General features: G+C 50.7%; 1 protein-coding gene across 4 annotated transcripts in view; it reads right to left on the reverse strand.

Annotated features, from left to right (window-relative positions):
* Positions 1-19,224, reverse strand: part of RPTOR (regulatory associated protein of MTOR complex 1) — a 2,822,438-nt gene that overhangs the window by 922,147 nt on the left and 1,881,067 nt on the right. For all 4 annotated transcript variants that reach the window (XM_069655181.1, XM_069655184.1, XM_069655182.1 and 1 more), the window contains exon 13: positions 497-607. In XM_069655181.1, the coding sequence (XP_069511282.1) occupies positions 497-607 (111 nt within the window). The remainder of the gene's footprint in view (positions 1-496; positions 608-19,224) is intronic.

The raw sequence follows: 19,224 nt of genomic DNA on the forward strand, positions 1-19,224 counted from the left end.
ACGGCCTGTTCCCTACTTTTCCAATGACATTGATGACCTCTATCCACCTTTTCCCAATATTCTAGCTTTTTGAAGATTGCTGGTCTCCAATCTTCCTGTTCAATAACCAGTTTCTCATGCACTATGCACACACTACCGGTACCCACTTTGCATTCGTGTTGACCTTAGTACCACAAAATTCAGGTTTTTAATACAGCCATTGTACCATTTGATGAGGTAGTCTATGGGGCTTTTAAGGCCAATTAATTGTTCCATCTCTGCATAACATTTACGGAAAAAAAAGTCAAATAAAAGAAATCGAAACCTGCATTTTGTGTGATTTTTCAACTTGACTAAAATCTTTCTTTGCACTTAGTGATAGCAAGCCATTTCTTGCTTTGCTTGCAAGTTACACTGCCTCAAACCCATTCTATATGCCTCCGTTACACCCACCTCCTTAACCTTATCCCCTCGCTCTCCCACTCAAAGAACTGGCAGACTGTCCCTAAGCACTTACACTGTCCACTGCAAGGATCTTGGCCCAGATGAAGACAAGCAGCGGCCGCAGCTCACGTGCAGAACTCTGGAGCAGCTTCAGTACATAGGGGAAAATGCCGACTGAGAGCGCCTGCGTGAGGGAAAGATGAATGCAATAATGAGACACAGTGCAGACTGATTGGACAAGGCACATACCATGGGAGCAAAGGACATTTAAAGAGTGCGCACCCTGCTGACTGGAAGGAGAACAAGTACTGTCATTATTCCCTTTGGGCACTGTATGCATGTTATCAGTGAGTAAAGTGGACAAGGGAGGGTCAGGAAAGTCTCAGTTTCTCATTCCTGAGACACATACATCTACTTGCTTTTTCTCCATAAATTTCTAGGATGTGGCCAGTACCATTGGGTCTGAGGGCCTACAAAGGTGTTTGCCAGCATACAAATAGTTAACCTTTAATGACCCAGGCATCCGTGACAAAACATAGTTCCCCCTACCAGACGACTAACCTCCAAATCTAGTACGTGCCACCATCACACCTGTGGGAAGATATTTAATATAAAACCTAAGTGGGAAGCAGAAAAATGATCACAATTTTGTAGCCAAATATATTCTTTAACACAGCCAAAATCGGCACCTGATTTTGAGAGAACACTCATAGCATTATGCTTACAAAGGTCTCGCAAAGAAGGCCAAGAAGCTTCATGGCCACAACCACCTTCTGGAGGAAATAGGAAACATTTACGTACCTCTCGTTAATGTTCTTTCTGATGGATGTTCCTACAACGCCGGATATCATTTATGATATCACCTATGTAGCCCGTGGCCCTACAGGTCCCGAGTAGTGGGGTTACATGCTGGTCCTCTGAGGGAAGACAGAGGAAAGAAAGACACAGGCACCAGTGTAGTAATAAAAGGTTTTATTTAAGTTTAGTGAGTGTTTGTTTACATGTTTTGTGTGTGTGTTTTGGAAGGATCCATCCACCCCACCATGGGGCTGGATGAAATGTTAAAGCAAAGAACAATAGAAAAGAACTCCACTGCTCAAGACTGGGTGGGGCAGGGGAGAGAAAAGAAACCAGAAGGATTTTTTAAAAAAGGTCAGTTGAGAGTACAGTTAAGAAAAGGAGAGAGCAAGAGACTTACCTTGGAGGTCACTGCCGCACAGCCCCCTGGAGCCTTAATCCTTTGAAAAGTGCCAGGCAGTGCAACAGGGTGCCCCCGCAGAGATTGAGCAGGGGGGCCGAGCTGCTATGTCAGGGGCAGCTCGGCCACCCATGGGCCGTGGCACCTATCGCCCCAACCGACGGCCAAACCTTCCGGGCCCCAGAGACATTTATGGCCCGGCAGCTTGGCGGTGGCTGCCCAGGCCCGTCAACAATCGCCCGGTCAGGACCATGTGTGTGGGGCATCACGACCAGGCTCCCCGGCTGTGACCCCAAAGGCCCGCCTCATGACCAGCGAGGCAGGCCTGTCATTGAAAAACTCCTCACGGGCTGCGTATGTCAGATGTAGCCCAGGAGGGAATGCAGAGAGCGCAGCGGAAACCAAGCCTGCTCAATCCGGTGGGCGGAACGGTGAAGAAAGAAGTCCTGGGTGGGCTTCAACACATTGCTGAGGGGGCGGGCCAGGCAGATGCAGGAGGTGGAGCGTGGCAGCATCCCCACAGACACAGGGATGCCCATAAAACAAAAATAGCACCCGGGCAGCAGCAGTGAAATCGGGTGGGCCCCCACGGCCAATGGAACAACCCTAAAATAAAATATATACCTCGAGTTGCAGTGGTGATGTCGGGTGGGCCCCCGAGGCAACAGGCCCACCCTAAAATAATAAATATACGCCACGGATTGCGGCAGTGAGTGTGGGCAGTCTCCCTGTACATAGGGGGCCGCCAAGAACAGTGTCCAGAGTGCGGGCACTGGGGTGACACCATGTGGTGGGCGAGGTCAACCTGAAAGATGACAAGGGGTCAGGGCCCGTTCTATATCAACAAACGGCCATCCAAATGGGGCCACCAGTATCATCAGTGAAAAGGCCCCCAGCCTGGAACCAACAGTCCACAGTCCTTCACCCAAGCCAGCCCATTGTAATATAGCATTTTATGTTGTATATATGTTGTGAGTCTATGTATGAGTAGTTATTGTCTATAAGTGATTAACGCTATGTAGGGTAAATGTTAAGTAGGCGGAAGAAGAGAGTTGGGGTATTAGAGGAATGTTAATTATAAGTTACTCACTGTAATGACTAACGTACTCTTAGTCCTTAGTCCCCTTTCCTCCATACACCAGAAAAAATGTTCTTCTCCTTTAAATTTAGAGGCGCGCAGGGGTGAGGCCCTGGGAGCATGCGCTGCCCTGACTCCACCCTCCAGTGCCACACCTCAGTACCCATAGACGCGTCAACAATAGATTAATAATAATTACTTTATTGTGGTATAATCCAAAATTAGGACTTTACACAAATATAAGCATAGTCATAAAACACATAAAAAGCATAAGAAGAAACATATACATGGACATAAAATATATCATCACATAAGACATTACGATATATAACCCAAGTGACGTAGTGCTAGATAGGTAAGAACCAAATGCCAAGCAGGTGTACAAACAGCTCGACTCAGGCCTTAGGCATTTAAATCAGGGAAAAGAAGAGACTTCATGTGTGTCCATACCCTATATAAGGCAAGCTGGAATGCCAAAGATTTGGAGTTTAAACATAACTTCCAAAAAGGTTCTCCAGTTATAGCATCATATCTGTTGACCAATTTCCTAAAAGAGGTCATATAATGCGGTCCTAGTTCAGGGCAAAGAGTCCAAACATGTCTTGATTCCAAGGCACCGTTCAGATACGGCAGATCCTGTGTTCCAATGCCACCCCGTGGCGAGATCCAGTAACAGCTAGTACCGGCAGCTGATTTATCTGTAGCCTTAAAATGAACTGCCTCACCTCCGGGTCAGGGCATAACAGCAAGTAAGATTGTGGCTTCCGATACCTGTGGATAACGTGAGATATTGGCTCGTAACCCTTCAAGGTGTACAGATGGTTGTAGTTCAAATTCCAATCCCATTTGTTCAACTTATGCTCAAAAGATTTTTTTAGATGGATATAGGGGATATCTTTCTTTTTGGCATAGGGCCAGTCAATATCAGAGAAGAGTAATTCATTTAGCTGTTTAAAGTTGTGTCCTCGGAAGTGCTTCTCAGTATCTAAGCTAGCGCCCACCTGAGCCAACAGTTTAAAACTCGGCGCCGAGCAGGCTTTTAGATAAAAAGAGCCTCTCTGTTAGGCAGAATCCTGTGCAGTTCCCTTAGGGACCACTGCAAGAAGATTAAGACTACAGGAGTAAGCAGTAAACCCAATTGGTAGCAGTCTGTACCACCCAGATTTACCTGGTAGCTGTGGCTGAGCAGTCAGACTTCTCCCAAGAAGAGTTAGGCAGTATACAGAGGATACACAATAGGGCCAAAAACACAGTAGCACAAGCAAACACTGACCAGAGCTTTGTATCAAAAGTATATAATTATTTAACACACACTTTAGAAAATACACTAGCACTATTAATCAAAAGCAAGTTCCAACACAATCAGAAAAGTATTTACACCTCCCTTAGCAATTACTAGACAAGTCTAAGTTAACACACCACTTTTTGTCAAAACAGAGGTGAGCGCGTGACTTAGATGGCACTCCAATAATTAGGTTAAAGGGAGAAAAAAAGGCAGGTAATAAAAATAAATCAGTTCCCTACACTTTTAAGAGACAAAACCAAGTTACTGAAGGCAGGGTATACTGTAGAGCCAAAGTTCATAGGCCAGGTCCACTTTGAATGGAGCAAGGCGAAGTGTGCCCAAGATCACACGGTTTAGCAATGCATTCAAGTCTTTGTAGAAATGTTCAAAAGAGGTTGGGGTGGTTCAAAACAAAAAGTTAGAAGGTCTGGGGACCAACCCAGTTGGAAAGCCAAGGATTTAAGGGTCCCCTCTGGCAAACCGAAGAAAGGGAGGCCAGGTAGAACACAGTACCTTAAAGAGTGAGGAAGCTCCAGCGGTGGCAGTTGTTCCGGCCAGCGGGTGCAGTTCGTGGTTTCGACCAAGGGAAAAGAGGATCTCGTCAGGGAGGAAACTTTGAGTCGTTGCACTGCCCAGGGAAGAAACCAGCTGCGGAGTTTGTCGGTGAAAAGGTGCGTTCCTGGTATTCACGGTCACAGTGGTGAAACTTGGCTATCCGGCCGCCGGGGTGCTTGGCACGAGCGATTCGCCCAAGAGACGTCCTGGAAGGCGAAATGGCGAACTGGTTGATCCCACCAGCTCAGAGGAAGAAGACTCTTCCAGCAGAAGATGATCTCTTGTCGTCAGGAAAGTGGTGAGGTCATTGCAGCAGGGCTCCACCGGTGCTGTCGCCGTTGCAGATGGCTCAGCTTCTTCCCTCTTTGGATTTCTTAGGTCCTGTAGCGACTTCTCAAGTTCCAGTCCCAAAAGCCCTGCTTTTATGCAGAAAAACCCCCATTCAACAGCCTAGCTGTCACTCAAACATGCTAAGTGGTGAGCCGGGCGGCTCACCACTGGCCCAATCAGAACAGAGTGCGACTTCAGTTGCTAAGGCAACGCAGTCCAGGGTGCCAATTCCCCCACCCACACATCCTGTGGAACCCAGACAGAGTGGCACCAGCTGGAGGGCTTCTGTGGAGAAGCCCGCCAAAAAGTGAAACAAAGGGCCCGACCTTGGTTGGAGTTACAGAGACGAACGCCATTTTAGAAAATAGTTCTGGCAAAAAGACCCAACCAGTGATTTAATATTAAATAAACCGGCGGTATCTTTAACATTGAACCAAAAAGTGGTGCGTTTAAAATCAATGGGAAAATCCCATAGGAAATATTCTGGTGGAATATTTTGCGTGGTAACCACTGTCACCAGCCAGAAACTCGACAAGGGGGGACTGGAGAGTGCCCCCTTGGAAACAGACCCAGGGGCAATCGAATTAACCCCTTCCAGTACTTCCACAATATGATGGTTTGTACTGGTTCTGTTTACAATTTTGGACTAGTAAAGTCAATGTCAATGGTGACTTTACAGGCCCTGGAAGACAGTAGTCAGTCCCAGCGTATGGAGTCTTTGTTTGGGGGTCACTATGACACCCCTGTGTTAGTGCACTGAGGGTGCTGTGTAACACATACACAAAAAATAGATGATACCCTATGGAGTAAAATACCCCATAGCCCATAAGCACACAATAAGTCAGACATACCTCAAATCATGCCTAAGAGTGGGAGGAAGAGAGTCTCACTCTTAGCAGGAGAAAAAGACAAACCCCAAAAATCCATCAAAGCAACTGGGGGACTCACTAGGTTTGGGAAATTAGCCTTATAAGAGAATTCTCCCTAACACTCTCTTGCCCAGGGCGGTGCCTCTCAAAGAGATAAGACCGAGTTCTAGCCATAAACACTGCACAGGACAAGATGGGCCCAGTCACAAAACAGTGCACCAGTAATGGCCCTCAAGGATATTGAACCACCTTAGATCCTGCATAGCTAAGGGCTCCAGGCCATACAGGATAGAGGGAACAAAGCACTGAAGATAGAGCTTTAGGATACCCGAGATGCTAGAGCCTGCCTTGGCAAACTGGCTAGCCTGAAGGGTGGGCAGTTTCGCTCGCTGATTTTTGTGGGTATTTATCGCCTCATAGTTGGATGATGCATCAAAATCCAAACCCAAGTAGGGGTAGGATCCGGTAATAGCAATCGAACCCAAGGCAGTTTCGATACCCGATCGACTTGGCTCCTTTCTAGGAATGGCAATAATCTGTTTTGTCAAGATTAATTGTTAAGCCTAACTGGGCTGCATAAACTAGCAACTCATTTAGCATGCTTTTAATGACAGACATAGCTCGATTGAATAGAATTAGATCGTCGGCATAGAGCATGCCAATAAAAGGCTGATCGCCAAGCTTTGGAGGACAGTTTGCTTTAGGTGCCATGCACAGGGGGAGGTCCTCGATGTAGAGCATGGAAGCTGCCACACATCCCTGCTTTACACCTATATTTACGCGGATGGGAGCAGACAATACCACCTCATTGTTTAGGTGGATCATGGTGGAGTTTTCACTGTGAAGCATGGTTAGAATCTGTAAGATCCAACTGGGGCAAATCATGGCTTGTAGTTTAGTCCACATGGTTTCACACACCACTTGGTAGAAGGCACTACAGAAATCAATAAAAGCTATGTACAGGGTGGCCCCTTTGCTGCTGATGGTGTTATCCATCAGCAGGTAGAGCTCGCCCCAGCTCTGAAGCCCGTCTGTGCATAACTCAGAATTTCATTAGTACTAACCCAAGTTTCCAGTTTCTTTAAGATCAAGGACGTGAATATCTTACTGTACACATCTAACATTGATAGCAAACAATAGTTTGAGGGGCTACCCTGATCTCCTTTTTTATGTACAGGGATCAACACTGACTGTCTCCAGGTCAAGGGCACTGAGCAGATTTTATAAACCCGTGAATAGAGAGTAAGCAACACCTGGGCCCAGTTATTTCGATCTTTCTTTAATACAGAGTTAGCAAGGCCGTTGGGTCCAGAGGCATTAGAAGATTTTAAGTTCAAAATAGACTGGTAAACAATTCTGTAGCTCTAAGGGAGAGGCCAAGTCCCAATCTGCCCGAATGTGCTGGTTGTAGGTGCTGTTTCCATATAGAATTTGTCAAAGACTCCCCAGCAATGGGATTTAAGATTCTCAGGTTCTGTTCCCCCCCTGCTAAGGCCAAAAACCAGCAAATGTTACAGCTGTCTCTACACAAAGTCTCCACAATCTTCTGCCATTGGCTTAGCTGGAGAGTCTTCCGATAGTAGCGCAGCCAATAGCGGTACTTACGCTTTATGGCACTAATCTTTGCCTGCATCAGGTTAAGGTCTACCATGGCAGCATAGGCCGGTCTTATGGATCTAATGTCTCTGCGCATAGCACGCTTTCGGTCTCTAATATTAATATCAAAAGAAGAAACATTCCCCGCCTTCCATCCTATCCCAATAGCAGAGCTGCTCTTTGCAATAGTTTGGGTTAAGTGCCGGAACCAGTTTTCAATTGCCTCTGGGTTTTTTCCTCAAAGAGCCTGTTTGATACTAAGGTCCGTAGGGAAGGGCAGATAATTCATCCTATCAATATTATGCTGGGTCCACCGCAGTCTATTCCCAGCATGGTTGGGAACAACCTGTCTAAGCACTCAAGGCACTACTCCCCCCCCCCCAGGCACCTTCCAGAGTTAAAGTCAGAATGGCATGGTCTCTAAAATCATTCATAGTAATACTTGGTTGTAATTCCAGGCTCAGGAGGCACTCTGCCGCCACCATATATTCTAAAACCGAGCACTTACAGCCCAAAGCAAAAGTCATCCGGTCAGGTATATCCCTAAGGTGCAACCGTTTAAAACAATAAAATTCCATTCTTTACAGAAGTCGAACCACATGTTTCCCTTTTTGTTAGACTTAACATGGGGGATGCTACAGAGATCAGATACACAGGCATAGTCCCCGCCTCCCCCCAGGTCAATGCACTTTGCGTTTAAATCCCTGCAAATTAACACAGAGGCAGATTCATCGCCCGCACACCAGGTTACCAATAAGTCATCCAATTTGTCACCAATGGCCTCAGTGAGCAGATCACCCGGGGGATCGTACACATTTACAAGCAGGATTTCATTGTGCGCCCCCCAGCCCCTAGTTGGGGATATCTGTATTACCAATAGATTTCCCCCTGGATTGTCTCGATAGATCAAACTGGGATTGAGGGAGGACTTAATACAGGTTTGCAGCCCACCAGCCGGTAGCCCCCACTCACCCTTTGATGCCATTGTCTGACAGGTGACATATCCATCAAAATGTATAGGAAATGTAGAGCACATTTCTTGCAACATAAAAACCTCTGAGGTCAATAGCTCAGTTTGGGATCCCCCCGCATTTAACCAATGGCTAAAACCACTAGTGATCCAGCTAATAATGATGGCAGTTCAACCTGAGGCCTTCTTTGTAGCAAACATTTCCTGCAACCACTCCCACCCTTGTTCGTCACTGAACTTAGGCTGGGGTAAAGGTAAGGGTGCAGGTAGAGTGCTAGTAGACCGAACACACGTACACTTGGGGCATCCATTAATAACCGATTCATTTTTCGGCAAGGGGGAGTCCAATTCATACCCTGGGTATCCAAGGGACACCTGATGAAACCGAATGAGAGTCACAGTTTCAGGTAAACAGCAATGGATTTTAGAGAACTTCAAACCAGGCAAGAGAAGAGGTTCAATAAAATCAAAATCACTAGAGTTAAGAATTTGGAGCGACGAATCCTGGCAAACAAGGCCAAGAGCGTAGCACGGTTTAACTGGAAACCAGATTTAGAGCCAGGGGATGAAGAGATAGTCAGTATCTTCAAATCAACCTTGTTTATTGGAACATGATTTTCGCTCGTCACCAAAGGAGCAGGATTGGGTGGTGGGTTTTGGATTGCGTGGGTGGGTTGCGGCGGTTTCCCTAATATATGTCCTAATTGACCTTCTAAATTAGGTCAATTCTCCCGAGGTCAATTTTCATCGAGGTCAATTGTTAAAAGGTCAAATAGTATACAACCGCCAATGCGACCAAACAAGGTTGATCATGAGCCTACTGTTGTCTAGCCAAGCCTTGTGGAAGGGGGAGTAGGCTGCAAAGCTAGGGATGGTATCAATTGATCCACTGGCACAGGTTGCCCTTTGTCCGATATCTCGTCCAATAGCCAATCGTCAAAGTGCCCACCGTCTGGGCAGATCGTCTTTTATTATTGCTGCTGGGTTGTAAGGTGGAGTTCAAAGGAGGAAGGGCTGCCCGTGGGTTTTCCCCCAGAGTTGAAAGAACCAGTCTTGATTGTTTCGAAACCTTCACCAGCAGTTTCTTCAATATTCTGGTCTATCTCTGCGAGGGGTGACCCGTAGTTGGATTAGTCCCAGGTCCACCCACAGGGCGCATCACAGGCACAGATGCAGCCTTTGCACCCCGATCCCTGGGCAGCGTAAAAAGCCAGGGGCTTCAGGTATAGTCGGCAGAGAATTTTGTGTTGGTTCCCTCCGCAGATCGATGAGGGGGACTGCCGCACGGGAGCTTGCAGCTAAGAGCAGTTTATGTAGTGAGGCAATTGCAGTCCCCTGCAATTTCAGATCTTCATATATTGTACCACAGAGCTTTAGCAGTATTTTAACTGCTAATCTAAGCACTGCCTGGTCTGTATTTGAAGTATCATGCGTGCTGAACTCATTTTGGGTCGAGGGAAGGATTGACAGAGTCAAACACCAAGTTGGGACTAGCTGACAGGCGGGGTGCCGTGGGTGGTAAGAGCTGCGATAGGGCCACTGGGATAACGTCCAGGGCCCGCGGGGCAGCAGCCACCGGACTAACACCCTCATCCCAGCCTGCTCCTCCACAATGATTTTTACATAAATCCCCTCCCCTATCCCGCCCCTCAGGAGGGGGGGGGGGGTCTGAGAGATCTTGTTATGCGCAGCACAACTGCAAGAGGGAGTCATTATCTAGATCCAAAGGTTGGTAGCTACATTCAGCCTCGGGGAGGAGGGGGCTAGGGTCCACTGCCAAAGAGATTTTCACACCCATTGGGCAAGTCATTTATTGCATACTAAGTTTTAGCAGGGAAAAACACATCTAATGGGCCTTTCGATGGTTCCTTGTCTCCTAAAACATTATCTCTCTTTGTGCTGGTGTTCGCCGTTTGCTCCTGAGCTGTTAAAGTTTTTTTTCACTGAGCAGAGATCATATGGTTTCTTTCCGCGTTTACCAGCGTTTCTCCCCCCCCCACCCGACTAGCTACTTTGCCTGGCATTTTAAATGATCAGTGTGTGGATTTCTTTCTTCAAAACAAAGGTTCAGCCCACCAACTTCCTTCGGCTGTCAAAGAGAGCGAGTGGGTCAGCGAGGTGTGCACCAGTAGTAAGATCAGGGGGCTATGGCAGAGGGCTATGTCAACAGACACACTCCCTCCAGTTATACAGCCCCGCCACACAGCCAATTTCCAGAGGTAGTTTTGAGTACTCGTAAAGCCAAGCAAAGAGGGGGGGGGGGCACCCCACAAAGTAATAGAACAACAATTTGTGCCCACTGCGGGCAAACAAGTACCTGTGTGAGAAGGCCAACAAGTCCCACGGTCTCCACGGGGAACACAGAAAAACCACTGCGCACACTGCGCTGCGCGCCCGAAAGGGTTTTTATGTCCAACCCTCTCCTGAGGAGTTTAATGGAAGCAGTAAACAGACTGCACCAGCCAAAAGGTCCTTCTCCCAAGAACAAGGAGAACACACTGTGCAAAGAATAACATTGCCTAATGAAACCAGTTTTATTAGGAGGGAGGATGGTGGGATGTATGGAGGGAAGGGGACTAAGGACTAAGAGTATGTTAGTCACTACGGTGAGTAACTTATAATTATTGTCATGTCCTGACTCTTTTCCTCCATACTGCATGGGCGATTACAACTGAGCCCCAGGGTGGAGAGGAGGCCCTCCTTAAGCAAACAGGTTTCTAAGAACCGCCTGTCCGAGGGCTGCATCTGATCTAGAGCTGCCATCCAAACAGTAGTGCTTGCGGAAAGCCGAAGAGGTGGCCCATGTGACCGCCCTGCTTATGACATGCCACAGGAAAGTGATGACTGTTGCCTTGGCCCTGACCACGTGGGCATGCATGTTGGCCGGCAGTGGCTTATGCTGTCCCTCGTAAGCTTCTTTGATGACCGAGCCCATCCAACGGGCTATGGAGGCCTGATACTCCAGTCTTGATCCGCCGAAGATGACAAAAATTGCGTCAGACTTGCCGAAGCCCTTGGTCCTGTCTAAGTAGAATTTCAGGGCACGCCAGACATCAAGGCAGTGCAGGACGCTCTGTGCCTCGTCTTTGGGTTTAGCAAAAAACGTAGGCAGCAGTATTTCTTCGTTCAGATGAAATGCGTAGGGCACCTTAGGTAGGAATGCTGGGTGTGTCCACAGGACAACTTTATCCCTGTGAAACCTAGTGTATGGCTCTGAGGCGACCAGCGCCTGGATTTCGCCGATTCTGCAAGGTGAGGTCGACTAGCAAGGCTGTCTTAATGGTGACCAGCCTGATGTCCGCGGACGCCACCGGTTCAATTGGTTTGCGCGCCAGGGCACCCAAAACTATGTTGAGGTCCCTCACTGAGTGCGGCCTCTTGATGAGCGGGTAGAGCCTGGCAAGACCCGCCAAATGTTTGACAATCGGGTTAGAAGAGGAAAAGATCTCCTCAGAGTTTCTGTAAGCCCCAATGGCTGCCAGTTAAGTGCAGCAAGTGTCTACCTGCACGCCTGAATGGGCTAAGAGCGCGGAGAAGGAGAGCACGTCGTCCAAGGTACATACAAGGAGGTTGATACCCTTAGAGACTGCCCAGTGGCCGAACCTGCTCCACTTGCTCTTATACTGGGCCCTGGTAGACTTGCTCCTGGCACCCTGTATGATCTCTAGATTAGCCTGGGAAAGGCTGAGGTGACCTAGCATGACCCGTTCATGAACCACGCTGTGAAGGCTATTTTCTGAGGTTTGCATGTGAATCCATTCCAGACCCATGCTGGACAAAAATAGTTACAGGTATGTAACTTGGTTCCTTCTCCAGCCTGGGGTCTGGCATGGATTCACATGCTCATGAATAAAAGAATAGCAGTACACACATGCACAACCACGGGAGGTGGCAAGGCTCAACATTAAGCATTACAGTAACTCAACATTAAGCATCTCTTACCTCCTCACCAGGGCTCAACTTCAAGCGAACTGGTTGCGCAGCACTGCCTGGCCGCCTCTGGACTCCTCCCTGGTATCCCGGTCAAGGCAGTAGAATCTCATGAAGGTGTGTGTCAATCTCCACGTAGCAGCCCTGCAGATGTCCCACAGGGACACATCAGACAGGAACACTGTGGTAGCAGCGATTGCTCTGGTTGAATAGGCTCTCAGACGGCCGTGCAACGGTCGGTTTGCCAACCGGTGACAGTGCATGATGCAGCTGGAGAGCCATCTGGAAATGGAAGCCTTCAAGAGGGCCTTCCCTTGGTTCACAGGTCCAAAGTTCGCAAGCAGTTGTGATGTCTTACGAAGACTCTTCGTACAGTCCACGTAGAACTTCAGCACTCTAGCCACATCCAGCGAGTGCAAAGTCTTCTCAGCCAGCGACGAAAGCAACGGGAAGAAAACGGGTAACACCAAGGGCTCATTGGGATTGAAGTCCGACTGCACCTTGGGCATGAAGGAGGGGTGCGTCGTCAGCACTACCCTCGTCTCGTGGAATGTCATGTACGGAGGTTTGCAAGAGAGGGACTGGATGTCACGCTCACATGATTCCCACGGAGGCGCAGGTCTGGCTTCGAGTGTTGATGCTTCTTCAATGGTGAAGCGCAGGACTCTGAAGATGGACAGGAAGGGCCCCTCTACTCTGGCTTTCCAGGCTCGCAGGAATATTCCCCTGTGCGTGAAAAGGGAGTATTACCTACTGACGGAATAATGCTCAAGCCTCCCACTCCCTTCCAACCCTCTACGATACCCTTCCACGATTCCCCGTGAAGTCTCACCTTAGGGTCTGGAAGGATGAGTTCTCCATCCTGCTTCTGATGCAGGGGCACGTTGAAACCCAGTTACTTCACTGGATTGAGGTTTGATGGGAGTTCAAAATAAGCTTGACTATTCAGGTGAGGCGTTGTAAGAGTTCTGTTGCAAGTTCAAAAGTTCAAGCTTAATAATAATGTTCATTGTCTTTTTGCAGCAAGCGCTAATGCTTATGTCTTTTTCCCCTTAGGGGCCGGGGTTCGGAATGCCGGAGATATGGCGCCGACCCGAAGTGAAACGTGCAGTTCCAGTAAATGACAGGTAAGTTCTAGATGAGCGTTCAGGTAATGTCTTTGCATTCGCTCATTCAATGTCTTTGTCTTTTTTCCCCCATAGGGGAGGGTCCGGAATGCCAGGAAGCGGCAGGACCCGAAATGAAATGGGAATGACCCAACAAGTAAGTCTTAGAAGGAAACTGAGCCTTTCCTATTCCCTTCCTTCTCTCACCTTGATTTCTTGTCTTTTTCTCTCTAGGCTCAGGGAAGTGGGTGCGGATCCGGATGATCGCTGCTGAAGATGGAGGCGCCCAGGAAAGGTGAGTGAAATGCAGCGCTGCAGCGATCGAAGCGAAATGCTTTTAAAATGATGTCTTCCCTTTCAGGATCGTAGGTGTGATGTCTCCGTGATGCAGCTTTAGCAGGTAAGGTCTTCTTTCTCTCCTATTCTCTCTTATCTCCCCTTGCAGGCGACCCAGGATGCTGACAGGCGTGGCTGAAGTCCAGATGCAGGAGCTGACACGGTGAGCGTCCAGCTGCGAGGAGCAGAACAACGCGAAGCGTGAGTTGCTGATCGGGCGTGGTTTAAATAGCTTTGGAAGAAGTTCCAGATATGTATCCTTCCCTGACCACACCCAGGTGGAAAGTAGTCCCACAGGTAAAGTAGTTCCATTCAGGCCTCAAGAGGGCCTGGATGTAGCAGCATGGTCTGCATCAGGTAAGTGCACATTAAAACACTTGAACACATGTCTAGCTTTATGAGCCTGGCGCCTAAGGCGCCAGGACAGGGGTCTAACATGAGCCTGGCGCCTAAGGCGCCAGGACTGTGTCCAAAGGGCCCCAGCTTGGGCCCGCTGGCACTTCCCTGGGGGGAATGATGCCTGCCTCTGGGGTCGCTGGGTCGGACCTGGCTCCTTGGAGGTAGGCATCATGACACTGGATCTCTCCCACTCGTCGTGCGGAGGAGATGGCCACAAGAAACGCTGTCTTCCACAATAGGAACTTCAACGGTGCCAAATGCAGGGGCCGGAGCCTTCACCGGCGGGAACAAGCGGAACAGTCCTTTCATGAACTCCTTCAGCAGACGAGACCACAGAGATGACCGCCCTGGAGTTCTGGTGTAACGGGAGATTGCCGCCAGATGGATTTTGATGGAGGCGTGTGCCAGCCCCGCCTTGGCCAGCGGCAGCACTTGAGGGGCAGTAATCCGCGGAGGGTTGATCTTGTGTGCATGGCACCAGACTAAGAACCTCTTCCATTTGTGTCCATAGCACTTAAGAGCCGAGGACGCCCTGACCTTTGCAAGCACCTCCTTGCAGTCCGCGGGGATATCGTACCCTCCGAACTCTAGCACTGCAGTAGCCAGGCCTGCAGGTTCAGCGATCCTGGGTCGTGATGGGAAGATGGCGCCTCCTTGCCTGGTGAGAAGATCCGCATCCGTCGGCAGTTTGACTGGGGGGGGGGGGGGGGGAGAAATCGACACGTCCAGAAGGTCTGGGAACCATATCTGCCTCGGCCACGCCGGTGCAACGAGGGTCATCCTGCACCGGGACCGTCTGGTTTGACTGATGAGTCGCAGCAGCAACGGCAAGAATGCATACAGGAACAGGCCGTCCCAGGGGAATGAGAATGCGTCGCCCATGCTCCCCAGCTGGGGAAACCTGCTGGTGAACCTCCGGCACTTGGTGTTCGTTGCCGTCACGAATAGATCGATCTGGGGATTGCCCCATCGTCGGAACAGGAAATCCACTTGATCCTGCCGAAGCTCCCACTCGAGGCAAGAGCGCAGCTCCCTGCTGAGTGAGTCGGCAATGGTGTTCTTTATTCCTGCCAGATGGAAGGGTACCAGGGACATCCAGTGGGCAACGTCCCAGTGCCACAGATCCTGTGCTTCCTTGGATAGGGCTGGGGATCCGGTGCCCACCCGCAACCGGATGTAGAACATTGTGGTGATGTTGTCGGTGAAGACCCTCACTACCTTGCCCTTGAGGGATGGGAGGAACGACTTGAGGGCCCAGAACATGGCTCAGAGCTCCAGGACGTTGATGTTTAGCGACCTCTTCTCCGGGAGCCAAAGTCCTCTTGCGTGGAGATCTCTGGTGTGTGCTCCCCATCCTTCCAGGGAGGCGTCCATCGTCACCGTTCCCTGATGTGCCGGGGTCTGGAAGTCCGTGCCCGCCGCTAGATGCGCGCGGTTGCTCCACCACCAGATTGCTTGGCGGAAAGTCTCGTGGAGGGAGATCTTGTCTTCGAAGCTGCCCGGCGCTTGCATCCACTGGTGTCGAGGAACTCCTGCAATGGGAACATCCACAATCTGCACATACGCAAGAGGTAGATGCACAATGACATCATGCCGAGCAGGAACTTGATGGACCTCACCCTGGCTACATCCATGGTCAACAGCCGTTGCATCTTGCCTCAGCATTGCTCGTACCTCCACAAGCAGCTGTGGCACATGGTTTTCTTTCCTGGCCACAGGTGGGAAACAGGAACACTTTCTTTGGAATTCCAGGGAGTGCCTGTTGGCCAGGGTGTCCAGCACCCAACGGTCGGTGGAGATGGACTCCCACACGCTGACTAACATCGCCAGCCGGCCTCCCACCGGGGTGCTTGGGTGGGGGCCCGACATCACAGCTGGTTCAGTCCTGTTTCGCCGATGCCTTGCCACCTTGGCCTCCTTGGTGACGACGACGATGTCCTTCTGTCTTGTTGCAGCCTCTGCAGTCTTCCTGCGACAAGGAGCGGGATGCCTGGTGGTACAATGAGGCACTGTTGCCGAATTCTTTGGAGACACCTTGAGACTTGCCTCCGGAGGTCCGAAAAGACAGCAGTCGAAGGAGAGAACCCAAGGCCCGGGCTGTCTCGGAGTCCGCCTTGATGCCCTGCAGTGACTCGTTCACTGCCTTGCCGAACAGGTTGATCCTGTCGAAGGGCATGTCCAGTACCCTGGTCTGCACGTCCTGATGGAAATCAGTGGCCCTGAGCCAACCGTGCCAGCGAAGGCAAAACGCTGTTGCCCATCTGGCGAAAGCCGGTATCAGCGATGTCCGCGGCCACCGTGATGGCGAGGTCTGACACCACCTCAGCTTTCTGCAGGATTTCAAGGGCTTCCGCCCTCTTGTCATCTGAGAGGAAGTCCAGGATGGGAGCGATCTTGAACCACAACTCCATGTCGTAGTGTGCCATGATCGCGAGGGCGTTGGCTGCTTTGATGGTCATTGCTGCCGACGAGATGACCAGTCAACCCATGGCATCCTGCTTCTTCCCCTCGGCGTCCGGCGGGGAAGTGGAAGTTGATGCCGTTGCCCCTGCCGATTTCTTCTTGGCTGCCGCGGAGACGGCCGAATCCGGGGACGGCTGTGCCCGGAGGTACATAGGAGCGGAGTCCGGGACCCGGTACTACTTCTCGTACCTGTCCCTCTTTGCCAGGGTCGTGGACGGGTTCTTCAGAAGGGATAGTCCTTCGTTACCAGATGTCGTCTAGTAAGGTGACTAGAGGACGGTCTTCCTCTTGGCCTACCGTCGTTGGTAGAGGAACCCTTCCTTCTTCTGCTCTTCGGGGCATAGCTGGAAAAGCTCAGATGCCCTGGCGATCATGGCGTGAAAGGAGCCGATTTTGTCGGGGGAAGAGGGAGGCCCAGGCAGGAGGTGATGGGAGATCCGTCCCGTGGTCACCACCGTCGTCGTCCGTCCCCGTCGTTGCCGTCTCCGCCCCGTCTCATCCCTCGGAAGGGAGGTGGAGGATGGAGTCGCCTCCGCTTGCTCGACAGGCTCCCTGATGGTAAGGGGAACCTTGTCCTTATCTCCGTACACAGTCTACGACGCTATAAAGATTGCTCCTGAATTGTCTTGTGGCATCGGTTGCTACGGGAGCGAAGGCTGGAGCGCAGGTTCCTCCGCATCCTCGATGGTCTGCGGTTCCTCGTCGGCCCAACCGTCGCTCTATACGTCCGCCTCGTCGAGATCCCTCCCGTAGGCTCTGGCCTCCTCGAACTTCTTGTCCAGGATCTTTATGATGTCAGCCAGCTCATCCTCAGAGGTGGCATCTGTGTCAGTCAGGGCTACCGTGCCCCCCCCTCTTTCTCATCCAGGGGTTTCACAGGGGGTCTTCTCGATAGGCTGAAAAGACGTTTCCCTCCTGGGCGGCAGGGAAACTCTAGCCCCGGGGGTCGTCTCCACTGGGGTAGTCTCCACAGGCTTCACCAGGGCCGTCACGAATCCTTCGATCGAGGCCTTAGCCGGGTGAATCTGGACGTTCACGACCTTCACCGTGGGGGGGGGTTAACGCCTCGCGCGCTCCCCCTTGGCTGTCTCCATCGGGATCGACTGGGGAAGCTTACCCGGGTTCTCCGACTTCCTTTTCACCGAGCCAGAGCGTTGGCTCGTGGATGATGGCGTCGGTGACATTGCGCCCTGCCTGGCAGCCGAGGAGCCCGCACCAGCGGCGCTCCTGGTGCCCGCGGACTCGCAGTATTTAGCCTTTTGTTGGGCCCCCGTCGCCAGAGCGCCCTCAAAGGTCTTAGAAGACCGCACGGACCTCTTCTTCTCACCTGCTGCTGGGCTCTTTCCCTCCAGCCAGTTAGTGAGCCAAGTATGACGGTCCTTCATTGTCCGGGCGGACATGACATGTTCTTACAGAACGCACAATCCTTTTCCACAGCAATTTGTCGTTGTGAAGGCAGTAGAGGCACCGGGAGTGCTCATCTTCCTTGAAGACATTCTGTAATCCACATCCTGGGCAGTTCCTGAACAGTTTGGATCGAGTAGGCGTCGAATCTCCTTTGTCCTGGGCCATGTCCAAATCGGGGTAGGCCTCAAAGGACTTCCGGAATCCTCCAAGAAGGGAAATTTGACGAAAATCTGCCCTTGAGGGGCATAGAAAATTCCAAAACGGGTCCCCGTTGATGGGAAAAAAACTGTGGAGCTTGAGGCTTGAATTGACCGAAAAAATAAGAGTAAACTCTTAGGAAAAACGCAATACGCAGTAAAAGCTCGAGAGCTAAGCACGAGGACTCCCAACACTTGAACATGCGGTAAGAATCTGAAGATGGCTGCCAGAGGAGGGGCTTAGGTAGAGGGCAGTCATTGGCTGGGGGCAGTATGACCCAGAGACCAGTGATTGGTTATTAGTAGAAAGAGAGTTCAGAATCAAACTGATTTTTTCTTTACCGAGGATTCCCAGCCTGACGACGGGGAATATTCATGAGCATGTGAATCCATGCCAGACCCCATGTTGGAGAATGACCCTCCCCCCTTTCTACCTTCCCCCCTGCTGCGCCAGAAGAAGTGTTGGGCCAGTCGGAAGGCGAATGGGAGGCCTTTCAGAGAGGCTCTACAGCTCCGAGAACCATGGCCTGGCTGGCCACCACAGTGCTATTAGAATGATGCTGAAGTGGCGAGAATCCTTGATCTGACATATCACCCTGTGTATCAGCGGTGTGGGCGGGAAGGTGTATGCTGTCATTCCATCCCACTGAATCTGGAATGCATTTCCCAGGGAGCCCGGGCCCTGACAGGAGGTGAACAGTTGGCACTTCCTGTTGTCCCAGGAGGCAAAGAGGTCCACCTGGGGGTGTCCCCATTTGTAGAAGATCTTCTGCAGTACTTGGTCATTCAACTGCCAATCGTAGTTGTCTGCTCCCAGTCTGCTGAGCCTGTCTGCCTCCAGGTTGGATTCCCCCAGCAGGTGGAAGGCCGTGAGGTAGATGTTCTCCAGGGCCCATTCCCACATGGTGACAGCCAGTCTGCACAGTGGGGGATGGGGGATCTGGTAACTCCCCGCTTGTTGACATAGAACATGCTGGTGGAGTTGTCTGTCTGAATGAGGATGACCTTGCCCTCGATCACTCTAAGGAAAGCTCTGCTTGCCAGCCAGATGGCCTTCAGTTCCAGCCAATTGATGTGGTACT

Source organism: Ambystoma mexicanum, chromosome 3q (genome assembly GCF_040938575.1).
Source record: "Ambystoma mexicanum isolate Mex_15411 chromosome 3q, UKY_AmexF1_1, whole genome shotgun sequence".
Classification (NCBI taxonomy): Eukaryota; Metazoa; Chordata; class Amphibia; order Caudata; family Ambystomatidae; genus Ambystoma; species Ambystoma mexicanum.